This window comes from Salmo salar, chromosome 15 (genome assembly GCF_965601325.2).
Source record: "Salmo salar chromosome 15, fSalSal1, whole genome shotgun sequence".
In the NCBI taxonomy this organism is placed as follows: domain Eukaryota; kingdom Metazoa; phylum Chordata; class Actinopteri; order Salmoniformes; family Salmonidae; genus Salmo; species Salmo salar.
In genome coordinates, this window is record NC_138305.1 from 33954147 (window position 1) to 33980049 (window position 25903).

Here is a 25903-nt window from a genome sequence, read left to right on the forward strand (position 1 = left end):
TTGTGGGTAAACTTCCTGTGAAATTGGCATCTTTTCACAAGCAGGCTTTAATGTGATGGACTTTGCTGTATAAACAACTTTTCACTTCAAATGTTTTATATGGAATAATAATTCTATATTACATGGAAACAAGATGTTATTTTACCGTAATTGGTTCTCAAACAACATTGTTCTAGTCAGCCAATTAGTTAGTATCAGTGGGAATCTGTATACACGGAGTTTATGGAAAGATACAACTGAGGTTTCAAGCAAGGAATATGACACCGTTATAAAAGCTATACCTAGTGGCGATAAAGTCTTTACTACAGAATAATGGATATTGTGGGACATTTCCGATTGTAAGTGATACCCAGGTGAATGGCATAGGTTTACCAGATTAGAAATTCAACAATGGATTATTAAGGGATATTTTCTACAGGAAATCTATTCCTTCTGGCATATTTTGTTGGGCTTCATCGTTTGATGTGAACTGGCACCGTGCTTGGCTCACTCCTCAAATTTATGGTGACCAACAAAGTAAAGGTTATCTCCTTTAAGATTATCCATGGATTCTACCCCTGTAATAACTTGATTTCTAAATATATACACACCTGATGTTACTAGTGAATGCAGTTTTTGTTAACTAGAAACTGAATCTATTGAACACTTATTTTGTGGTTGTTTGCATGGTGAGGGTTTCTGGACCGATGTGACGCTATATCTTGGCAACAAAATGCATACAACCATTGAAATATCCAAGTTTGACATTTTACTACACATATTCTATAGTTGAATGTCAGTATGTCAATCTCTTATTAGGAAACATTTTCATACACATAAACATTCGTTTTGTATTAAAACGTATGCAAAGCAAAATGTCTCAGATGTATTTGTTACTTTTTGTTTATTTGTCCTCATTGTAATCGCTCTGGCTGTTCTATTGTTTTGTATGTTACTGTTGTTTAATCAAATAAAAAGTAAAGTCATGCACTTTAACGCACATATTGGTCGAAGTGAGTAGGTAATATAACCAAGTGAGAATATACTAGCAAATCATTGGTAGGTTCAGTGCCTCACGTCACTGGAATAATGAAGGCAAGTAGGCCTCAAATAGTGCTGGGGAAGATATTATTTATGGGAGTGAAATAGAGATTCATTTTAAAACAATAATGTCAATACCTAGGGGAGATATTTACTCTAAATGTGGAATGGAGCAGCCCAGTTAGCCAACGTCACTTATGGGCTGTAAGAATAGTCAGAAAGAGGTTTATGTCTTTGTAATACGTTGCAATGCTTTTATGTCATTTTCATTTGCAATGACATGTGACTTGAATCATTACCACCCTTGAGGTCCCCCCCAAATAGGAGCCCTGCCGGGCTACCCTGGACCTACTATTTTGAGAACGGGAATGCACCACGCTCTCATACAGAAAGGTAGCCATGCAGAAAGGATAGCCTAACCACCCTGAGGCTGCGAGAGATTCAGTGTCATATTCTCTCTGTATTTGTTTTGTTTGTTAGGGTACCCCTGGAAAAACAATGCACGTGTACACCACACACACACACATCTGTTGAGGTGTCATAATACATCTGCTGTAGTCAGATTGGCAAATTGAATGGGGAAAAGGAAATTGCGACCGCTTGCCAGTAAACGTGTGGAATGTTTGAGGTGTATCCAACAAAGACGTAATAAACCCGAATCAGAATGTATGCGATTCAAAGGAAGATTATATTCTGGTTCTATGGCCTTGCTCTTTAATTTTTGTCCTTGTCCGCCCATATTTTGATATTTGACTCCACGATCAACATCCTGCAAATTGCACCAGCCTTGGATTTGCTGACGTGTCGGCTTCATCTGCTCATGCTCGAGCAGAACCAGATAGCCCAACTGACAACATGGCTGTAAATGTATCTCATGTATACATTTTACTTGTATTTATTAATAATTTCATATCCAATGCCGCCACCGAAAGGAGATTCTCTGACTTCAAACGATGTGCCGACGAGGAATGCAGTCGTAAGTACTTGGCGTTTAGCTCACGCGAACTTTCAGGAATGATGCTTCCATCTATCGTTAAATGCACTCTCCCCACCTCATTCCAGTGTAACGTAGCAGCTAGCTAGCTAATAAACCGGCGTTATCTTTGACCTGTTGCCATTTCAAAGGGATGAACTCGGCTAACCTAGATAAAAGAACTGGCGTTAGTATTCTTATCAGCACGAGACGAGTAACGTAATATTACTAAATATAGCTAGTAACCTGGCTTGCTTGGTTGTAACGTAGCCGAAGCCTGGGTTGGCTAGTTGCCTAATTCTGGAGCTAGTTAACGTTAACTCAACTATGTTTTTGTAGTAGCTTGTACCATGTAAACAAGCTTTCGGCCTACATATTTTATTGAAATCAAAGCCATCGAAGGCCCCAGTGCTTCATGGGCAATGTTCACCAGTGTGGACTACACAACATAGCTGGCAGTGTCCATGGTTAGCTAACACATCTATGTTGTGTGTGTGGTAGGCTAAGTTATTGTAATCAACTAGCTCCCTAAAGCAATCAAATGTACTTATAAATCCATTTTTACTTTAAGATAATCTTTAGGGACCATTTATTATGTGTTGGCTTTTAGGAAGCAAATAGCCACGTTCACTGTGACTAGCTCAATTGCAAGATGGTGTATAGGCTTAGCTAGTTATATATTGTTGACATAAAAAGTGTCATTAACCCCCTCTCTGCTTGCAAGTTCTTGACTTTTTGCATCTGCCTTATCAAAAACAATAGCTGTTTCATTGAACCCTTGATACTCACTGTAAAGTGTAAACAGATAAGAAGATTAAGCAAGGTTTACCTTAGGGATGTGTATTTACACCCTGATTGTGCATGGGGCAGTAAAGGTGGACGCCCAATGACGGTCCATGGCTGGGTCATTGGATGAGATGTTTGGTGTGGGTGACATTCCCACAACAACTGATCGGTGAATCCTACCTCTCCACAGTGCTCCTGTGCCGGGGGAAAGCATCAAGTGATTTCACTGGACCAGACTGTCGGTTCCTGTCTTTTAAAAAAGGAGAGACGGTATATGTCTACTATAAACTCTCAGGCAGAAGGACAGATATATGGGCGGGGTCTGTAAGTATGAGTTAATATTTAATCATGTGATAACAAAACATTCTAGACTGCAATGTTGACATTGTTTCGTTCTTTGTTTTGTTTCCATTTCTTACAATTAGGTTGGTAACCGCTTTGGTTACTTCCATAAGGACCAACTCGCAATCAATCACATATACACCGAAAAAGAATTGGAGATTCCTGCTCAGGTAAGAAAATAAATTGTATTTCTTTAATTGCCAATGCATCATTAAGAAATTATCTGAAATGCCTGAACCACTTTCTGAAATGGGTAGTATGACTCAAACAAGGTTATTTCTTTTCAGGAAACCGACTTTGTTTGTTTCGACACCGGACACGATAAGTTTGACAGTTATGACATTGAGTCACTGTTAGTCTCCTCCTTATTGTTAACGGACCAAGACAAGTCTGTACAAGGAACCACAGAGACTTTAGACCGAAACAAAAGTGCAGAGAGCACCACAGTGGAAGTGGAAGAGCCTCCACCTGAAGTGACTCTGTTAGAAAACGATGAGATTGATAGTGATGTTCCTGAGGACATTGATAAGGTTTTAGAGGAGGTTTTAGAGGAGTTTCCAGAGGATAAAGATCCAGGCCTTTTTGATCCTTTAGAGTCCTCTCTACCTCAGCCTGAAACTGTAATTGAAGCTCTTGACGCAAAAGGAGTTGAATCTAACACAGTAGTTGAGCCCAACACAGTAGTTGAGCGCACAGCTGAGAGGATCAAAGATGACCTTCAGAAATATCAGCTGAGGACCGAGGACTCTGTGCCGGACAGTGTTGTTGAACCAGAGCAAGGTGAGGCTAAAGAAAGCCTTTCAGAACCTCTATCCAAAGATGATCCTGAGTTAGAGAATGCACCAGATGGTTTTTCAGAAGGCAGACCTGTCCCTGAGTTGAAAACTATACTTGGAACAACTTTTGATGCTGTCACCTCCGATGACGAGGAAACTAGGAAAGTGACTCCATATGACGAGGAGGACGAGGGAAGTGACGAGGGAAGTGAAGAGTTTGAATATCAGCAGGATGAGAAAAGTGATTATCATCTTAGGGAAACTCCATTGCTGGCTTTTTCTGAAGAACATTCTAATTTAGAACACAAGGACATTCTGGAATCTGAGCAGACAGATGAGGAAGAGAGTCCACCAGAGACAGCTGAAAAACAGGACTCCAAGGACCTGTGGTCTTCATTAGGTGATACAGTTTTTAACATTGTCAGTGGTGGGGAAAGAACAGCTCATGTTACAGGTTCAGAGGAAGAGGATGACGACGAGGATGACGAAGGTGAGATTGCACCAGAGGAGCCTCCCAAAATTGAAGAACCCAAGGAGAATATACAGCTGCTAGCCAACGACCCAAAGCAGGAGCCAGAGGTAACAGAACAGCCACATGAGGAACCTGTAGTTTCTAATTTCCTTGAGGAGGCTGTCAAAATGCCTGATGTGGAATCCCAGACTTTGCTGTTTGAGGATGAACCTGAAGGTCACATTGAACCTTCAACACCGCCTGCTGATGAGGTGATTCCTTTTGAACATACTGAGGAGGCTTTAGCAGAGAATCTTACAGTAAATGAAAGCCCAGTCCCTAAACACGTCTCACAGACAGAAATGCTCTCAGACTTTGATAGTAATACTAGCGACTCAGAACAGACGCAAGCTGTTGAAGAACTCCCCATACAAAAAGAACCCAAGGAGAATATACAGCTGCTAGCCAACGACCCAAAGCAGGAGCCAGAGGTAACAGAACAGCCACACGAGGTCATCTTTGAGGAACCTATAGACTCTGATTTCCTTGAGGCTGTCAAAATGCCTGATGTGGATTCCCAGACTTTGCAGTTGGAGGATGAACCTGAAGGTGACATTGAACCTTCAATACCGCTTGATGATGAGGTGATTCCTTTTGAACATACTGAGGAGGCTTTAGCAGAGAATCTTACAGTAAATGAAAGCCCAGTCCCTAAACACGTCTCACAGACTGAACTGCTCTCAGACTTTGATAGTAAAACTAACGTATCAGAGCAGAAACAAGCTATTGAACTCCCTATACAAAAAGAGTCAAGAGATTTCTCACAAGTAGAGAATAAATTGAAACGAGGTGGTACAGAGCTTTTCAGACGATTAAGAGGACCTAACGTCCCAGATCCAACTAAAAACACAATGGTTAAAGAGAGGCATGAAGAACTCCCTGTAGACAAGGAGGATTTGATAGACCCAGAGAACTTGGAGATTGAAGAAGAATTGCTAGAGGATGAAAATGCAGCATTGTCTTTTTCATCCAAAACCGAGTACACTGATGAGGACAAAGAAAGTAGATTGGAATTTGGGTCAGAGCAATCCAATAATGCTACAGAAACTGAGGTTGTATCTAGTGATGAGTTGGATGTTGTCCAAATTGAGGAGGCTATTGACATAGAACCTGAGGAGCATGACATAGAAGATTCAGAAAGCGCAGGCTTGGATCAAACACATACACCCTCACTTGAAGACAAAGTTCCGGATCTCCTTTCAGGCCAAGAGCCAGAATACAGTGATAATGTGTTGAGGCTGACGCTACTGCGCTCCCACTTCAAGGAAGAGGATATGGCGCGCTTCCAGAAGATTCTGGGTCTTCAGAACCTCTTCAGGGTGGAGTTCTTGTTCTCTGACCTGGAGCAGGAGCTGAATGCTGCCCTGATGTCACAGACAAACACCAGTGAGGACATTGAAAAGGTGCTGGAGGCCATTTTGGAGGCCTCTGAGACTCCAATCCTGGATGAGATTGAGAGTATGCTGGATGCCCGGGAGAATGCTGATGTACAGCAGGAGACTGAGTTAGATGAGGAAGCCACCATCTTGGACAACTTCCAAGAGTTGGCGTTCACCCTGCATCAGAAGTACTCAACGACCAGCGACAGTTCTCCCTTGGCAGAGGACAGTCAACTACACCCTGACACCGGTAAGATTGCTTATTTACTTCAGTTAATGTCAGATTATGGGAGGATTAAAACCTTTTAAAATTAATTTATTTGAAAATGTCATGCGTTGCAAATGACATGATGATAATAATGCTTGGTGATTGGGTTTGCATGAGAAGCTGTATTTAAAGCTGGAATCCTTAATGGTGAAACGGCCATGTCCATTTGCGATATTACAACAACAAAGTTAATGCAAACAAACACTTTATTTTTCTCTCCGACATCATTGTACACGCGATAGAGCAAAATATGTACTGCAATTTTTTTACCATGCTGTATGATAGTCCTCAGCTCGGCAACAACAACGGTCGTGGGGTGGCCAGTGGCGCTGTTTCCCCCTATTGCGGATTCCATCTTTAAGGCCTATGAATACCACAAAGTAAATAGTCTGTAGACATAGCACAAAACCACACCCACACACATGCCAGTTAGATTGCAATGCATGAAAATGTACTTACTGTTTGAGCCACTATAAATATTTGAGAAGATGGGGACGTGTCTGATGCAGAGGAAGAACAGACGTTCCCGCACTCTGTGGGGGACATAAAAGAGGACAACCTCACTGTGACGGAGACGGGTGAAGAGACTAAGGCACCTGAGGAGAAGCCTGACCATGAAGGCCACAACAGACCAGATCTGGATATGGGTCTTGAGGAGGATGTGGGGCATTTTAACAGAAACCAAGACAATCAGCCAGAAGAAATCCAAAGGGGCCCTCAAGCTATTTTGGAAAATACCTTGGACATGGGACTTGTTGACATGGAGCACCCTTCCTCAGGTATGTGCTCTTTCAACTTCTTCTACTTTTGAGATTGCTGTGAGAGGTAAACTGCAGACATTAACCTAATTTGCTTGTCCTTTATTTCCAGGCTCTTTGGAGTCGCCCCCTGTTTCTGATTTCCAGGAAGAGGAGCAGAGTGGTTCATCATTCGTATCGGTGTTAATTTTCTCTGGTAGTCTAGTCACCCTGGTTTATGAGTACCTTGGAATATATGCTGTTATGGTAAGTTACTTCATGTACTTCTGTCTATGAATGACTTTGTTTTCCTATTAATTGACTAACTTTTCAGACTGTCAGCATTTAATGCTTAGGCCTCGTGTGGTATGCATCAGGGTTTCCATTAGGAAAACATTAATTTACGAGTAACAAACAGCAAAATCACTAGCCTAAAACAATACTATCCTGATAAATGTTTATCTATTCTACTATTGGTCAGCCATTCGAGAAATGAAGTCTATTCCAAATGGACTCTCGGACAGTTGTGGGAAGATGGATCCAAAATTCATTCAACCAGTAGGCCTAGGCGTAAAAATAAAAATGTTCAAAATCAATGAGCGATGCTATCGATAAGAACGTTTTGCTAAAAATGTTGATAAACTATTATTTCTAAACATAAGGGCAAATGTTCGTTCCATAATGCAGTTAGAGGGAAAACACCATTGTCAAAAGGGCACCGCACATGCGAGCGGTTTCATGCAACAGAGATTAAAATATCTGTTAGAAATTTAGAGAGATCTAATAGGCTACTTTTGAAGCAAGGTAAGACATACCTCATGTCTTAAAATGTTCAGGTTTCAAACAATTTAAATATGTTTTCAAAATGCATAGCCTACTACCTCCAGCTCATTGCAAAGTGGTATGTGATGCACTGATGAAGCCTGTCTTCCGTTGCTGTTTGAGATGCTGGTGCTCTCGCGCTGTCTGACCGATTTTCCGCTCAAGGACTCTGTATGTGTGTGATGAGATGCATAACGAATATTCTGTAGCCTACACATTATGCAAATTAACCTATAGACCGATAAGCATGACCAGTCAAATGTATTTCCATCGACTGGTGTTTCCATCAATGAATAGCTAAAAAGCATTATTTCACAATGGGATTGTTCTTTCCTTTCCCAGACAATTGGCCGGGCGCCAATTTTTATTTCTCAACTTTTCTATTTATTTCATAGCCGGTAAGCCAGCTTTTAGCCTAACGGAAACCCTGGTCTGCATATTAATTGTATCGCCTAATTATTGCTGCGACAATGCATGGTTTTCAAATGTTTTCTTTTTTTAGCTTTATTATTATTATTATTTATTTTTTACATTGGTTTTGCACAGAACAATATTTTTCCCACTTGAACGTTTGAAGCTCGATGTGATGTCATTAGGTCAAAGGTTCTGCAGGGCCACGTTCAGTTGCAAAACGTTCTCGAACGTTGCAGATAGAAATCCATTAATCGAGCAGAAATGATTCCTTATTCAACATGTCTGAGTCATGTTTGTTCTACAGAGCCTTTTTCTATCTGAACGTAAGAAAAACTTTGCTTCCTGCAGTAAGCTTTAGTTCAAGCAATTTTGCAACAAAAACGAGTTTCTATTGGACAAATTCAGTTAGGTCCCGCCTCGTTTATTTCGGTTTCCTTTAAGAAACGTTTTGCCAAAGACAGTACAGGAGGTTATGAAACTGGGATTTTGCAACAGAATCGACCGAATGAATACATCCCAGGTTTATTGATCCTTCCTCTTTTGTTGACGTGTTCTAGGGAAGTGTAGGCTGAAGTTCAGTGACCACTACAGCCGGTTTATTGGTATTTAGTAGGGCATACATTACACCGCGGCTCGTAGTACAAGCCTTCTTTCTACGTGCATTTGTCGTGGAACGTAATCGCGTTCAAATCTCTAAAAGGAAGCTAAATGCATAGCTAGCTACGCGTCGCTAGTAGACAGGTTGCTGGCGAATCAGTCAGAAAGCTAACGTCAGCTAATAAGCCTATTAGTTCACCAAGCTAGATGGCCACAGCTTGTCCTCTTCGTTGTCGTCAAAGACAACCACGATGAAGGAGCCTCAAGTATTCTACGTTGATAGGTTTGTGAAACGAGGAATTTCGGATTTCCGCAAGCCAGTTGCATTACATATTAGCCTAGCTAGGTAGCTCAGCATTTAAACAGTACTACTTTCTGTAGCAATGGATTCGGAAGAAACAACCCCTTTGCCCATGATGACAGAATCTGATCAACTGTCCGTCTTCTACGCCTTATTTCTAACGGAACTTCAATATGTAAGTAGTTGGCTAATGTTAGTGTTGACACTGCGCATTTATGGAGGCTAACTACTTCAGCTAGCCAAGTCTAAGTCTACCAAATGGGTGGCTTGCTATAACTAAATTGCAACTCAATTTTGTTGGCAGCTTCAAAGTCTTGTGGAATGGTTTAGTTGTCGTCCAATACATATTTCATTTCTCCAATAGTTTCAGCCTAGAAGGGATCCCTTGATTGCTCGTTTCTTTCAATGTTATCAAAGTGAAAGTTGATTGTCCTCTTCCTCATAAATAAAATTGGCCACTTACCAGACTTTAGCAGTAACCATTATTCCTGTAAATGTAGGGCTCAGATCGAGGGGTTTCTCTGAGCTGTTGAATTTTGCTTTGTTGCTTTGACCTCTTCCCTTTTATAATTAAGCAATAAGGCCCGAGGGGGGTGTGGTATATGGCCATACCATGGCTAAGGGCTGTTCTTATGTACAATGCAAAGTGGAGTGCCTGGATACAGCCCTTAGCCGTGGTATTTTGGCAGTATACCACAAAAAAACGAGAGGTACCTTGTTGCTATTACAAACTGGTTATCAACATAATTAGAGCAGTAAAAATAAACGTTTTGTCATATCCATGGTATATGGTTTGATATACCAAGGCTTTCAGCCAATCAGCATTCAGGGCTCGAACCACCCAGTTTATAATTAATTATATGCTAGACCTTATGTTAAGTAGTTGTTTGTTTGTTGCCCGCCTTTATCAGGGTGAAAGGGCACATAATGCACTCTAAATCCACATAGGCCCTTAGTTTGTTAGATCCACTCCACAATGTGGTGTTTTAATTTAGCATGTTTGATCTAATCCAAGATTTTCACTGAGCGACTGAGATGTATGGTCTGTGTTGTGCCTGTATGCCACGTTCATAGTGCAAAGGTCTCTGGTTGGACAGTGGCAGGGACCCAAGTCAATCCCCTTTTGATTAGATAAGCTTAAGGCAGGTTTACCTTCTTTATTGATTTTGATCAACAGCTGGGTTATAGGCTAGGTCTATTTCAGAACCCACCTTGATTTGATCTGAAGAAGTGTCTGTTGGCATTGACTGAAAGGGTGCTCAGTTTGAACAACACAGTAATGCCTGATGGTTCAGTAAAATTATTTTCCTCTGTCCTTCATCTCAGCCCAACTATTGCCCAACTTATTTGCTAGACCTGAAATATGAGCTGTAGGAAGGAACACTGTGTGATTGGGCCTGTGTCTCTCCCCAGATGGTCACCTGCCTGCCAGAGGAATGGAAGCCAGGTCCAGACTTTTACGGCGTGTCCTGGGAACCCGTGCTGGTCACTGCAGGCGCCGGGTTCATCGGCTTCCTCTTCCTCTTTTGGAGGAGCGTTCTATCTGTAAGTCATTTTTGCACGGTCACTGCTTTCATAATTTCATATGCTGTCCAAGACACACGTGATTCTTCATGTTCTGAATCATTCAGTGGGGTTTTTCTCTAACATATCATTAACATTATCTTGGATTTTGTGAACTAATACATCTGATAATAAGTTCCAAGTTCTGTTGACAGAGCAGTGCCGCCTCTCCCATTGACTTGAGGATTTTACATCTTCTGCAACTTAGTTTCTGCGGGTCACAAAATTAACTTGGCACAAGCTGATTGAAATGTAAAAAGCTTGGAGTACGCTCAGTGCTCCATTGACATTTCGGAGATACGCTTGCTTTTCAGAGAAATCTTCGAAAAATAACAGGAATTTCCAGTAATATGAAAAGCGTACAGTAAAAAAATACTACATGTCATGTCTCAACATCGATATCTATCTTACCTCTATATTGTTTCATGTCCTCTGGATTCGAGAAGAAAAATGACCAGTTCAAACGATGAGCCTGTCAGTTAGTCTTAATTCTCACACAGCATCCAGCCCACAGTGGCCTGCAGTGCCTTTTTTCCACATTTTTGACCACTTTTTTTATTTATTTTTGCCTCCATTGATTTAGTCACCTTAATCTTGACCATCCTACAAGGGTAAAAACTCCAATAACATTTTAATGGATTATGATAGAGGTTTGGCCCATTGGTCAAAATAAGCATTTTTGATTGGACACCCTACATTTCATCGTTTTTGTTTTGTTATTCTATGATGTATTGCATGCTGCTATTGAAGACACTTTGCCTCAATGTATTGACCTATTTCCTTTTCCATCTCACAGGTCAAAAGGAAGTCCTATCTAAGTAGGTTCATCTACTTTTTGACAATTTATGGTGCATAGTGAATCCTCATTCATATTGCCTACTGGCATGTGTCGTTGTCACATGGCTTACACGTCTCATTTCGTACTCTTAACATATATTTTTGATTAGCTACTGAAAAAGAGATGGCAGACAGGATGAAAACATTTGAACAAGAGAAGGAGGAGATACTCCTAAAGGTTGCTGAACTGCAACAACAGGTATGTTGCTGAGACTTTTCACTGACCAAGATCCAGACTTTGGGTTCAATGTGAATTAAGAGGCGTAACAATGTTTTGATCATATATTTCTACTGGGTTCCCCTCAGGGTGAAGAACTCAAAGAAAAGAAAAGGCTGTCTGAGAAATCGGCCACCTCATCTCTGGAAAAGATCCTAGAATTAAAAGTGAGCCTCCGGGAAATATTCTCATCACACGTCATTGTCAGGCTGACTATTGTTTACTTGTTTGTTTTTGTTTTCCATTGTTTTTTTTTGTTTGTCTCACCCTTTTCTTTCAATATCTATCCAGAATCTTGTGCAAGAGATGGAGAGACAAAATGAGTGCCTGGATGAGGAAAAGAACTTGCTCGCCAGATCCTTTGACGAAGAGCGGACAAAGACAGCGAAACATCAAGATATGGTGAGTCATGCTGAGCGATAAGCCGAAATGTCGGGTGGGGTTTTCTTCTGGGTTTTTTAACAACCAATTGATCAATGTTGTTCCTTCGAAGTATCTTAACCTGACAATACATCTAATAGATGGTATTCAACAGTCTTAAAATTATGCCTTTATCTAGTTTGAAGAACTAGTAATATTGCGATTTTGTCAGACCACATAGACACATACTACGAGCCAGCTAATAGCCTAAATAGAACAACTTGTTGGGGAGCACAGAGAAACATAGTAGTCATTATGCTCATTATCTTTACCTATAGATGTCAGAAATGGACAAAACTATTGAGAAGTTGAAGCGGAGCAGAAAGAAGACTCAGGAGGCTCTCTCAAAGGTACATATCCAAAGATGTAAACATCAGCATTGCAATACTCAAATGTAAATGGCACAAATATATAGCACAGTTTAGAGCACACATTTTTGATTCTGCAGGCTACCATCCTGATGGAAGAAGCCAAGCTCCGCGAAGATGCACGCAATGTCCAGCACCAGGTTCTGGAGAAGGATATCGCCACCCTGAGAGAGGAGAACATCTCGGTGAGTACCAACACGGAACAATGATTCACACTTTAAGCCTCGTGACATATGGTGCAGCAGTCTTTGGCCATGCAGAGCCTGCATAGAAACGTCCTTATGACCTAATATCCTCCTTCCAGCTGCACCATGCTGCCAATTTGTGGGAGGAGAAGCACAGGGAGATGAGTGAGCAGATCAAAGTCTACCAGAAGTCCCAGAAAGACCTGGAGGACTCCCTTGCTCAGAAGGACCACAACGTTGAGGTGAGTGTTTTTATTTTATTTGTAATGAATTTTTTTAAATGTAATGTTACGATTTTGTATTTGTTCTAAAATTGTTGTCCAGAAGTCTTTTGTTGACTGATCCAAGGGGAGAAGTGTAGTGTATAATTGGTGGTTCTCTGGCAGGTTTTGTCTGACCTCCTGGGAGACCTCGAGGCCTGCGACGACCTGAAAGGAGGCGTCGTGGCTAACGGGGAAGCCGCTAATGGTAATTCACCTGACACCTTGTCATAAATGACTTGATAACTTGCTAATTAATATGCCAAATATGTAAGTGTTGTCCCACTAAGGCTTTGTTTAGACAGGTAGCCCAATCTTTTGACCAATCAGATCAGCTCTGAAAAAGATCTGATGTGATTGGTCAAAAGACCAATTAGTGGAAAAAATAACAGAATTGGTCTGCCTGGCGCAGTTAAGACTGAACGCATAATTAGGGCTATATGTCGGCATCTGCTAGCCCCAGTGTGTATCTGGGTAAACTGGATTTAGAATCATGTTTGGTCTGTTTCAGACAAGCAGACCGTCATCCGAAACCGCATTAAGCAAATGATGGATGTCACTCGGGTAAGACGGAGTCCATTCTTGAACACACATTTTTGTGTACCTGAAAGCCAAAATACTGATATTCAGAACTAAGAAGTGAGTCAACTCTTACTAACTCTTGGCATACAATACTTTCTACAGGTCCAGACCACTCTTTCTGTCGTGGAGGAAGAACGCGATCGCTTCATGACCAAGCTGCTGAACGAAGAGAAAGCCAGGAAAGAGCTGGAAGGTATGTCAAGCACTATATCCCAGCAGCTAGAATTAGATATGCATCACTCCCTTTTCTCTCTCTCAACACGATCAACTTATCACCACAGAACAATACCAGAAGCTGGAGCATGACATCTTGTTGGTGAAAAGTGATAAGAACCACCTGGAGAACCAGTACAAGACCCTGCAGCAGAAGAACGAGATCATCACAGAGATGTACCAGCAGAAGGAGAACGCCTTGCAGCAGTAAGTAGAACTAGACGCTGCTCAGTTCAAGCATTAATACCATTGTAGGGTTTGTTCTCAGTGGTACCACGGCATGTAAAAAGAATGACTTTTTCCTCAATGTGCCTTCTTCAAAACGTATTTTGTTTTGCTGTGCAGTATATTGAGATTATTGAATGCACTTTAAATAAAGCTTAATTTGATTTGTGTTCGTCACCTCACAGGAAGCTAACCAAGGAGGAGTTTGAGCGTCGCAACAACGAGGACAGGCTGACTGAGGTGGACGGCAAGGCCCTGGAGGCCGAGGAGGAGGTCAAGGTGTGCAGGCAGCGTATCAAGGAGATCCAGGATGAACTGAAACAGACTGAAAAGTCCTACAAAGCCCAGATCATTGAGCAGGAGCAGAAATCCCATGAGAACTGGGTATGTACAACTTATTTGTTAGAACAACAACGTTAATGTGTCTCCTACTGATTTCTCAACCCCCACTGATGGCACACATGTAGAACGACAAGGACATAAAAAAAATAGATAATAATAATAATAAATAAAAGTCTGCTGTTTGACCAATATTTCGTAAGGTATATTTAAAGTCCCAAACATGAGATTTTCAATATCTCTTCCTTCTCTCAAGGTGATTGCACGCGCCGCAGAGCGAGCTTTGTTAGACGAGAAAAAGGAATCAACTAACCTCCGTATCAAGTGAGTGCTACAACAAACTCAATTGGGCAATACCAATGGGGTTAGCTATACCAGTCTAGATTTCTTTCTCTTTTTCACCTTAGACTGACGGAGATGTCCAGCAAGCTGAATGAGCTCCGTAGGCCTCTATTCAAACCCACCCCTGGGATGGCTCCCATGCCACTCCGACGAGGTAAGAACAAATCCCCACAGAGTTCCCAATGTTATTAGGTGCTGGCGACTGGCACATCTGGGGTGCATTCAGTAAGGCAAAATGTTGAATGTGCAGTGAGCTCCAAAAGTGTTGGGACAGCAGCAATTGTGTTGTTTTGGCTCTGTACTCCAGCACTTTGGATTTGAAATGATACTTGACTACATTTTAATAGAATGTTTCTAAACACTTATTCATTAATGTGGATTCTACCATGGTTACGGGTAGTCCTGAATGAATAATGAATGCGAACGTTAGAGAGAATTTTTGGGGTGGTATGATATTTATGCCCAACTTTCTCATTCACTATTCGTTCAGGATTTTACGTAATCATAGTAGCATCCACATTCATGTAGAAGTGTTTTTAGAAACATATTCTATTCTTATTTACAATGAAATTTATTCCAAAATGACACATTATTTACCATTCGTTTCTATTGGGCATAAAATAATCTCAAACGCAACCAAAACAAACAGAAAATGCATCCAACATATTTGTAGTCACAAGCTTGATGTAGTCATTGTGTGCAATGAATATGGGACCAAATACTTAACTTTACTGCTTTAATACACAAGTGTATTTGTCTCAATACTTTTGGTCCCATAAATTGGGAGGATTATGTACAAAAAGTGCTGTAAGTTCTAAACTGTTCAACCTATTATGGATGAAAATATCCTCAAAGTAAAGCTGACAGTCTGCACCTCAGTCATTAGCTGTGTTCAAATACTCATACTAACCGTACTATTTGTGACATAAATTGAGTATGTAGTATGCTTATTGGTCATAGTATGGGATACTAACTACAGTATATCCATAGGTTCCCGGATGTCGTACTACATTGCATTTATACTTCGTATTTTGGCGAGTGGACACTGTTTTTAGGGCCCATTATACAATTTGAAGAAAATGGCGGAAAATATGCAGCCATAGTCCGAGAGCGGATACAAATTCATTCAAATGTTGAGCAATGTAATGACTTTTCAAATAAGTTATGTTGGCTGACAAGTTGTTAGCTACACTAGCCTTACGAACCACATAACATGTCATTAAATCACATTTATTTATAAAGCCCTTTTTACATCAGCAGTTGTCAGTGCTATTACAGCAGTTGCTTGTATGTACCGGTATGTTCGCTACCTAACTTTAGTTGGCTACTAATACATCAAACTTGCCAGTATATTAACTATACGCTATCTAACTACCCAACGTGTATTGACTTGATTGTTCATGTCATTCTTAGCATAACTAAGTGGTATAGTTGTGTGTTCTCAATGCACATTGTTAATGACGTCGTAAGATGTCTAGCTAGTAATTTGTTATGCTAGCATGAAGTTGCATAGCAACAGCATCTACTTCCGGTAGACAGGTGAAGCGCTAGTACACTCAACTGAAAGGATACCGTTTGTTTACAGTATACTAAGATGAACTAATAGTATGTAGTATACAGTATTTTCATTTGGGTATTCAAACACAGCTATTGTATCATTTCAAATCCAAAGTTCTGGAGTACAGAGCCAAAACAACCCAAAATGTGTCACTGTCCCAATACTTTTGGAGCTCATTGTATTTTGCAGATAGAATTGAAATGATTCCCTATTCTTGAGGACAGAGATGGATACATGCTCTACATCATATGTTTATATCTGAATATTCTGTCATGTTGCATCTTCCTGAACAGACCCCTGTGTTCTTTGAGTCCCCGTTGGTTTGGCTCTATTCTATTGTTGGTTGGATAATAGCTGTGATTCCAAGAACTCATCTGAAATGCACTTTGTTTTTGACTATTGGATAGCCCACCATCAGAAATATGTTGAGTTGTGTTGTTGATTTGACGTCTATTCCTTGAAGCTGGACCAGTGTGGAGAGACTGACCAAAATATTTGGCTGTATGCTGTTGGTTGGGTGTTCATCATTATAAATGATGTTAAATTGGTTTGGTTTAAACAGGTGACTCGTACGGGCCCTCGCCCGTGAGCGGAGGTGCCCCGTCCCCCCCTCTCATGATGGAGGGTCCTGGGCGACCCCCCTCTGCCCCTGTGGGGAGAAGGAACGAGCCCTACGGTGAGTCTCCAGAACCCTGCCCCGGACAGCCTCGGCCCTGATGATTGGCCAAGCAGTACCGTCCCTCAGCCAATGAAACCCCTTCTATCTTTTTCACCTTCCTTAATATCCCCTGTTCTGTTTCAATCATTTCCCCTTTTTTCTTCCTACTGCTCTCATCCTGTACCTAGTTGGTTCCCACGTCTGATCACTTTTTCCTCTTCTGATTACTTCCTGTTTACATTTAGATTTTCTTGTGACATGCTTTCCTCTCTCACTGCCACCTTTTCTCCCCATACCTACCGCCGTACCCATCTTTTTCAACCGGGTTTGCATGTACAGGCGCTCCAGAATGTCCCCTTGCCTCGCTTTCTTTCACTGTCCCTCTCATGCATTCCTCCTGCTCTTTCTATACTATGTTGGTGTCTTGGTGGTGCTCAGCTGCTGTGAGGGGAATGTCCTTGGGATGTTCACGTTACAGAAGCATTAGCCATTGTGATCCCTTGTGGAACTCTGTTCAATCCAGTTGTTCTTCAGCCAAATTATATTAATACTGATTCACAAGTGTTCTAGTTGTGGAATAATCCTACCAGTATATGGCCAAACATTTTCCTCAGACTGCAAATAGACCAGACACTGCTATAAATAGCTGGTAGCATAAAGCAGTAACGTGAACCACAGTGGTGTAGAGTCGGGTGCCTAATGAGAGCCGAGAACAGAGAAGAGGTCAGAGAATATGGCAGTGTTAACATTAGCCTTGGAAGTAGGATGATGTATGACCGTGTATTTTGTGTTCAACAGGACCACGACCTCCATCTGACCCTCACGGTCGTTACCCCCCTGACCACAAACACCCAGTGGCTGCTAGACCTGGTAGGGATGATATATTTGTCAGTGAAGGTTGATTCAGTATTATTCCCTATGATCCAATATCCAGACCTGCCAACATGCACACATTTTGCATACCAACTACGCAATTCTCTGTCCATGTACGCTGGTTCGAGACCCGAGTTAAAAGTAGGCAGAAATTATTAGGGCCAGATTAAAAAATATATATTTTTTTTAATTTAAAAAAATGTATCCACTGAGTAAATTTAACATCCCGGGACTCGAGCTGCAACACACAGACATGTGCGGAGTTTGTGTCAACGGACATGGAGATTAATACATCATTATTGGACGTAGCTACCCCGTGTCTGCCCCTCCTGTTGTGATGCTGAGTTTGCCGACTTTCAGCTGTACCTAAACACATGGACAAATCCCTTTTGGACTCCGTGTGTTGTGGAAAGGTAAACACTAATTGTTTCAAGCTAACCTTAGCGAACATAAGATGGACATTCAGTGGGCTCTAAAGTGCCAGCAGTTCACTCGCATTTGCTAGTGAAAGAAATTATCATAGATAAGACGTTTGTAGATTTTGTACTGAAACAAATAACTTATTTGTTTAAAAAAACTCCAAGAATAAAGGCCCTTTGTGTTCTTTCTCATTAGATCTTGTTAGTGACTTTTACCATATGTATAAATAGAATGCTGTCAAGAAAGTATTCCAACCTTTTTATAGACTTGATTTGGTACAATTCTATAATTGCGATCAGACAAACAGCACGAGCGTGCGGGGGAAAGAACCTCAATTTGGCGCGCACTGTGCGCAAGTTGAATCTCCACTTTGCCGGGAGTGTCTGGTACAGGGTTGGCAGATGTGACTGTCTCTATCCTAGCTGTATTTCCTTTAATGATTCTGCTCTTTGCTGCACCTTTAGACGCCATTGCACCACGGACATCCTCTCCAAGCAGTCTGGACAGCTCGGTAAGTTTCAGTCAATTTGTGACACTGTCCACAACTTCTTTCCTTATTATGTTACAAAGTCAGGAAGGGACATGGAACTAGATAAGAAAAGTTTCATTGAGGCACCTCGAGTCCTTAGTCTTATGTGCATCTCTTCCCACCCCCCCGTTACTCCATCCAACATGTGGGTGTGTTTGCTCTAAAGCAGACCGCTCCACCACAGTCACAGGCTGAGGCCCAGGCCTCCACAGAGAACCCAGAGGCAGTGAGTATTATGTAGGAGGCTGTGGCACGGTGGCAGGGATGTGGATGTGTGAGAATGCTTACCTCAGCCATGGATCAGTGGCAGGCAGTGGGCTAGTGGCCTCACAAGGTTGTCAGACTTAACAGTAACTGTCCAGTGAAAATCATTGTTAACTCATACCCAAATTATGTTGACTCATCCAATACTCATGTTTGTGGCCAAAGTATAAATTGGAGAGAGAAAAAACACCTCAAATTTGTATCTCAAACTGACCATTTCAAAAATGCGTGCTATTTCCTCATAGAGGATAAGCTGGCCAATCAGCGGTCTACTCGCAACAATATTTTTTATTACCGGTATACGCCCACACCATTCCACACAGAAAAGCATATATTTAACATGCTTAATGACATTTTTTTTTGGAAGGGAAAACTATTTCACTCATATTGTAATTAATTGTAGGTCATATTTCATTGAAATCTGGAGACACTGAACAGTTACTTGAATGTTGCTGGCTGGATTTTCACATGCGTGGTTACCTACATTACAACACCAACCCCACTGAATGAAATGTGGTGACACTGTTCTACAAAGCCATAACTAAAGCACAACTGCATGATGTCAATTGTGGTATCGTTAAAAGCTGTGTGTTTTGAGGTTAATGCTTTGTGGAATGGTCCTGATTCCCGAAATCACGGTGATTGGAACTTTGTCGTGTGATTTATTTTATTTTTTCCCCCTTTTTGTTGGGAACTGCATAACTTACCTTGCTATTGTGGGATATTGAAGTTGTTTCTGACATGTGCATGATTGTGCTTTGTTCTAACAAAACTGTTTTGAAAGGAGCTCACTGGTGGTGCCAGCAACAGGGCTACCGGCACCACCAACCTACATCTCCTCTTTAAGACTTCTAGGTTTGTAATGGTGTTTATTGGTGGTTCTTCCAGAACTCAGGACCTCGGGGCCCTGGCTCCCTCTTGGTCTCTCCTATCAGCTCCCCCCCCGACTCAGGCCCCGGCCCCCTCAGCCATCCCTCCGGACTCTGCTACCGTCCTCCTCCTGGCCCTGGGCCCCACCACATCCCTCCTCCCCCACTCTTCATGCCTCCCATGTACCGACCAGCCAACGGACCTAACGGACAGCCAGGCATGATGCCTCCCGGACCCCCACCACCTAATGGACACCCACCTGGTCCCATGATGCCACCCGGACAGCGGCCTCCACCTCCTGGTGCCTACGGCCCCTCACACCACCGGGGCCCTCCTCCACCTCACTATGGACCAGTGCCTCCCCCATTCGGTAGGTGGTGAATTCGGCGGCCCATTTGTTTTATTTTTTAACCTCAAGTTGACTTTCTTTGCTATTGTTATTTCCGTTGTGGGAAGTAACATAGTAGTGATAGTTATTTTTGTACTAGGATATTATATTATTGCTTTTCACTTTCATGTTTGATCTCGTTCTCCCCAGGTGTTCGCGGCGGCCCCCCTATGGCCCGACCCATGGGACCACCGCGTCCCTACATGCACTACGCACCACGTGATCACTCCATCCCACCCCAGCACCTGCCCACAGGAGCGGCCCCATACCCTCCTCACGGCGGCCCCAGAGACTTCCCTGGGCAGCCCCCCATGCAGCAGGCCCCCCATGGGCATGACTCTTCTGTGGGTCCCCAGGGGCAAGACTACAGCTCCCAGCAGGCAGCAGCTACCCCCCAGCCCCAGGACTCAGTCAGCTCCTCCATGGCAGAGCCTTAGACACCCACCAACTATGTCAGAGGGCTTGGATACCACCTGCTACCATTAACAACCCGGCTATGTCTAATCAACCACGATTTCTCTTTATTTTTCCCTTTTCCTTTAGATTTAATTTGGATGAATTTTTATATATATATATAATATTAGTGCCAGTCAGAAGTTTGGACACCTACTCATTCAAGGGTTTCATTATTTTTACTATTTTCTACATTGTAGAATAATAGTAAATGCATCAAAACAATGAAATATCACATAGGTAATCAAGTAGTAACCAATAAAGTGTTAAAAAATCCAAATATATTTTAGATTCTTCAAAGTAGACACCCTTTGCCTTGATGACAGCTTTGCACACTCTTGGCATTCTCTCAACCAACTTCATGAGGAATGCTTTTCCAACAGTCTTGAAGGAGTTCCCACATATGCTGAGCATTTGTTGGCTGCTTTTCCTTCACTCTGTGGTCCAACTCATCCAAAACCATCCCAATTGGGTCGAGGTCAGGTGATTGTGGAGGCCAGGTCATCTGATGCAGCACTCCATCCCTTTCCTTCTTGATCAAATAGCCCTTACACAGCCTGGTGTGTTTTGGGTCAATGTCCTGTTGAAAAACAAATGATAGTCCCACTAAGCGCAAACCAGATGGGATGGCGTATAGCTGCAGAATGCTGTGGTAGGCATGCTGGTTAAGTGTGCCTTGGATTCTAAATAAATCAGACAGTGTCACCAGCAAAGCAACCCCACACCACCACCTCCATGCTTCAGTGGAAACCACTCATGCGGTGATCATCCATTCACTTACTCTGCGTCTCAAAGACCAAAAATCACCAAAATCAAAAATTTGGACTCATCAGACCAAAGGACAGAGTTCCACCGGTCTAATGTCCATTGCACATTTTTCTTGGCCCAAACAAGTCTCTTCTTATTGCTGTCCTTTAGTAGTGGTTTCTTTGCAGCAATTCAACCATGAAGGCCTAATTCACGCTGTCTCCACTAAACAGTTGTTGTTGAGATGTGTCTGTTACTTGAACTCTGTGAAGCATTTATTTGGGCTGCAATTTCTGAGGCTGGTAACTCTAATGAACTTATCCTCTGCAGCCGAGGTAACTCTGAGTCTTCCTTTTCTTGTGGCAGTCTACATGAGAGCCATTTTCATCATAGCGCTTGAGGGTTTTTGCGACTGCACTTGAAGAAACTTTCAAAGTTCTTGTAATGTTTCGCATTGACTGACCTTCATGTCTTAAAGTAATGATGGAGTGTCGTTTCTCTTTCCTTATTTGAGCTGTTTTTGCCATAATATGGACTTGGTCTTTTACCAAATTGGTCTATCTTCTGTATACCACCACTACCTTGTCGCAACACAACTGATTGGCTCAAACGCATTAAGAAGGAAATGCCACAAACTAACTCAAGGCGCACCTGTTTATTGAAAGGCATTCCAGGTAACTACCACATGAAGCTCGTTGAGAGAATGCCAAGAATGTGCAAAGCTGTCATCAAGGCAACAGGTGGCTACTTTGAAGAATCTCAAATCTCAAATATACCTAATTCCATATGTTATTTCACAGTTTTGATGTCTTCACTATTATTCTACAATGTAAAAATATAATTCCCTGGAATGAGTAGGTGTGTCCATACTTTTGACTATTGAAGTGTACCAAGTTATTTCATATATCCCATTACTACATGACCAAAAGTATGTGGGGACACCTGCTCATCAAACATTTCATTTCTAAATCATTGGCATTAGTATGGAGTTGGTCTCCCCCTTTGCTGCTATAACAGTCTCCACTCTTCTGGGAAGGCTTTCCACTAGATGTTGGAAAATTGCTGCAGGGACTTGCTTCCGTTCAGCCACGAGCATTTGTGAGGTCGGGCACTGATGTTGGGCGATTAGGCCTGGCTCGCAGTCGGCGTTCCAATTCATCCCAAAGGTGTTCGAAGGGGCTGAGGTCAGGGCTCTGTGCCGGCCAGTCAAGTTCTTCCACACCGATCTTGACAAACCATTTCTGTATGGACCTCGCTTTGTGCATGGGGGCATTGTCATGCTGAAACAGGAAAGGGCCTTCCCAAACTGTTGCCACAAAATTGTCTAGAACGTCATTGTATGCTATAGCGTTAAGATTTCCCTTCACAGGCACTAGCCCCAACCATTATTCCTCCTCCACCAAACTTTACAGTTGAGACTATGCATTCGGGCAGGTAGCGTTCTCCTGGCATCCGCCAAACCCAGATTTGTCTGACTGCCAGATGGTGAAGCGGCATTCACCAGTCCAGAGAACGCATTTCCACTGCTCCAGAGTCCAATGTAGGCAAGCTTCACACCACTCCAGCCGACGCTTGGCATTGCACATGGTGATCTTAGGCTTGGGTGCGGCTGCTCGGCAATGGAAACCCATTTTATGAAGCTCCCGACTAACAGTTATTGTGCTGACGTTGCTTCCAGAAGCAGTTTGGAACTCTGCAGTGAGTGTTGCAACCGAGGGCAGATCATTTTTACGCGCTTCAGAACTTGGTGGTATCATTCTGTGAGCTTGTGTGGCCTACCACTTTGAGGCTGAGCCTTAGTTGCTCCTAGACGTTTCCACTTCACAATAACAACACCTACAGTTGACCGGGGCAGCTCTACCAGGGCAGAAATTTGATTTGTTGGAAAGGTGGCATCATAAACTCAGCAGAAATTAAACGTCCTCTCACTGTCAACTGCATTTATTTTCAGCAAACTTAACATGTGTAAATATTTGTATGAACATAAGATTCAACAACTGAGACATAAACTGAACAAGTTCCACAGACATGTGACTAACAGAAATTGAATAATGTGTCCCTGAACAAAGGGAGGGTCAAAATCAAAAGTAACATTCAGTATCTGGTGTGGCCACCAGCTGCATTAACTACTGCAGTGCATCTCCTCCTCATGGACTGCACCAGATTTGCCCATTCTTGCTGTGAGATGTTACCCCAGTCTTCCACCAAGGCACCTGCAAGTTTCTGGACATTTCTGGGGGGAATGGCCCTAGCCCTCACCCTCCTATCCAACAAGTCCAAGACGTGCTCAATGGGATTGAGATCCGGGCTCTTCGCTGGCCATGGCAAAACACAGGAATGTCAGTCTTGCAGGAAATCACGCACCGGACGAGCAGTATGGCTGGTGGCATTATCATGCTAGAGGGTCAAGTCAGGATGAGCCTGCAGGAAGGGTACCACATGAGGGAGGAGGATGTCTTCCCTGTAACACACAGCGTTGAGATTGCCTGCAATGACAACAAGCTCAGTCCGATGTTGCTGTGACACACCACCCCAGACCATGACGGACCCTCCACCTCCAAATCGATCCTGCTCCAGAATACTGGCCTCGGTGTAACGCTCATTCCTTCGATGATAAATGCGAATCCGACCATCACCCCTAGTGAGACACCCACGACTCGTCAGTGAAGAGCACTTTTTGCCAGTCCTGTCTGGTCCAGCGACGGTGGGTTTGTGCCCATAGGCGACGTTGTTGCCGGTGATGTCTGGTGAGGACCTGTCTTACAACAGGTCTACAAGCCCTCAGTCCAGCCTATTGCGGACAGTCTGAGCACTGATGTAGGGATTGTGCGTTCCTGGTGTAACTCGGGCAGTTGTTGTTGCCATCCTGTACCTGTCCCGCATGTGTGATGTTCGGACGTACCGATCCTGTGCAGGTGTTACACGTGGTCTGCCACTGTGAGGAAGATCAGCTGTCCGTCCTGACTCCCTGTAGCGCTGTCTTAGGCGTCTCACAGTACGGACATTGCAATTTATTGCCCTGGCCACATCTGCAGTCCTCATGCCTCCTTGCAGCATGCTTAAGGCACGTTCACGCAGGGACCCTGGGCATCTTTCTTTTGGTGTTTTTCAGAGTCAGCAGAAAGGCCTCTTCAGTGTCCTAAGTTTTCATAACTGTGACCTTAATTGCCTACCGTCTGTAAGCTGTGGAATGGTCTTAACGACCGTTGCACAGGTGCATGTTCATTAATTGTTTATGGTTCATTGAACAAGCATGGGAAACAGTGTTTTAAACCCTTTACATTGAAGATCTGAAGTTATTTGGATTTTTACGAATTATTTTTGAAGTTTTTTGAGTTTATATCCTATGACGGTGCCACGTTGAGTCACTGAGCTCTTCAGTAAGGCCATTCTACTGCCAATGTTTGGCTATGGAGATTGCATGGCTGTGTGCTCGATTGTATACACCTGTCAGCAGCGGGTGTGACTGAAATGGCCGAATCCACACATTTTAAAGGGGTGTCCACATACTTTTGTGTGTGTAATATATAGTGTATATATTTGCAAACGGAAGCATCTAAAAAGCTAGTTTTCCTATTAAAGCATCAGAAAATGTCTTATATTCCGTGTCTGAAATGTAAATGACTGTCTGCCACCATGCAAGAAGGCTTATTGTGCAATAACATTTCTATTGTATGCCTGAAAATTACATTTTTATTTTCTAAGGTAAAAAAAAAAAAAAAGGGTATTACATTGATTTTGTATTAATTTCACAATGTTATGGTTTCCTGTGGAAATGATTTAAAATAAAGGGGCGGGCTTAACAAGTCTTTGTTGCTTGATCGATCATTTCAGAAGTAAAGTATTATCTTACTACCACTCTCCCTAAAGCTGTCGCTTAAAAATGAACTGGGAAGGAAAGCTTTTAAAATTGACCTTTTGCTAAACCCCACCCCATTTTGGGCAACTCATCGCCGCGCTTCACCTCGGACAAGCTCGCATCACGTTTAAATCGCATAAAAGCCAGTGAGGGATATTGCAAAAACGGATTTTTCTTAAGCTAAATATTTGCATAGGGCACCAGGAGCACTTGCTACTGTGATTCCTGAAATTCTCTAATTATACATTTTTACCTTGATTGCTAGCTCAGCCTCATTGACCAGCAATTGTTAGGTTCGTGTTGGGATTTTATGAAACATTTTAGAAATAATATGAGGTTTAGGCATAATTATGACTTTGGCTGTGGTAACTAGTGATGAACATTTATTAAGTTATTTTCTCAATGAATGTTGGAATTAAGCTTCCCTGGAAAATGTCTGAGGTTGCAACAGTAACCAAGGGGGTGAGGCTTAGTGAAGGGTCAATTGAAGGTCAGATGTATAACTTATGTTCTTAGGATATTTTATGAATAAAGCTGGTCAAATCGACTGCAGTTATGTAATCTATTGTTCATATGAAACATGAGAAGACTCTTGAAACCAATTATAGTTTGAGCACTGTCAACCATTTCCCTTCAATGTATGTGTTTTGTATGGCTAGCTATATCACGTGTAAAGCCATGTAGATCTAACACCTTCATATTACCTTTCACATTTGTAATTTGTTACATTTCAGGGATACTTTACATTTCTTTTAAATTAAAACAACCAATTTTTTTTGTACATGATTAAAGACAATGCAAATACTA

General features: G+C 42.3%; 1 protein-coding gene and 1 long non-coding RNA gene across 5 annotated transcripts; one reads left to right on the top strand and one right to left on the bottom strand.

Annotated features, from left to right (window-relative positions):
- The first annotated feature begins 1709 nt into the window (after window positions 1-1709).
- mia3 (MIA SH3 domain ER export factor 3) lies at window positions 1710-25903 on the top strand. 4 transcript variants are annotated; one of them, XM_014143998.3, is made up of 27 exons: window positions 1710-1996; window positions 2970-3103; window positions 3205-3291; window positions 3409-6037; window positions 6544-6834; window positions 6926-7059; window positions 10340-10471; window positions 11286-11307; window positions 11437-11525; window positions 11633-11710; window positions 11835-11945; window positions 12242-12313; window positions 12412-12516; window positions 12636-12758; window positions 12903-12984; window positions 13288-13340; window positions 13461-13551; window positions 13640-13778; window positions 13982-14180; window positions 14392-14459; window positions 14543-14631; window positions 16598-16711; window positions 17492-17563; window positions 18451-18497; window positions 18682-18741; window positions 19668-20019; window positions 20188-25903. In XM_014143998.3, exons 1-27 carry the CDS (start codon window positions 1876-1878, stop codon window positions 20472-20474), a joined length of 5781 nt encoding a protein of 1926 aa, XP_013999473.1. In that variant the 5' UTR covers window positions 1710-1875; the 3' UTR covers window positions 20475-25903. The 4 variants fall into 4 exon arrangements, with proteins under 4 accessions (XP_013999473.1, XP_013999474.1, XP_013999475.1 ...); XM_014143999.3 differs by having other exon boundaries at window positions 18685-18741; XM_014144000.3 differs by having other exon boundaries at window positions 6565-6834.
- LOC123727266 (uncharacterized) lies at window positions 2922-6589 on the bottom strand. The gene is made up of 3 exons (XR_006759145.2): window positions 6515-6589; window positions 6326-6419; window positions 2922-3029 (listed from the first exon to the last, which is right to left on the bottom strand). It is a non-coding gene; the product is annotated as an uncharacterized LOC123727266 (long non-coding RNA).

Excerpts from the sequence above, each read along its gene's own strand:
- mia3 (XM_014143998.3), top strand. The coding sequence starts at position 1,876 with ATGGCTGTAAATGTATCTCATGTATACATTTTACTTGTATTTATTAAT. Across the intron at positions 6,835-6,925 it reads CATGGAGCACCCTTCCTCAG|GCTCTTTGGAGTCGCCCCCT; the intron begins GTATGTGCTCTT and ends CTTTATTTCCAG. Across the intron at positions 12,985-13,287 it reads TAACGGGGAAGCCGCTAATG|ACAAGCAGACCGTCATCCGA; the intron begins GTAATTCACCTG and ends GGTCTGTTTCAG.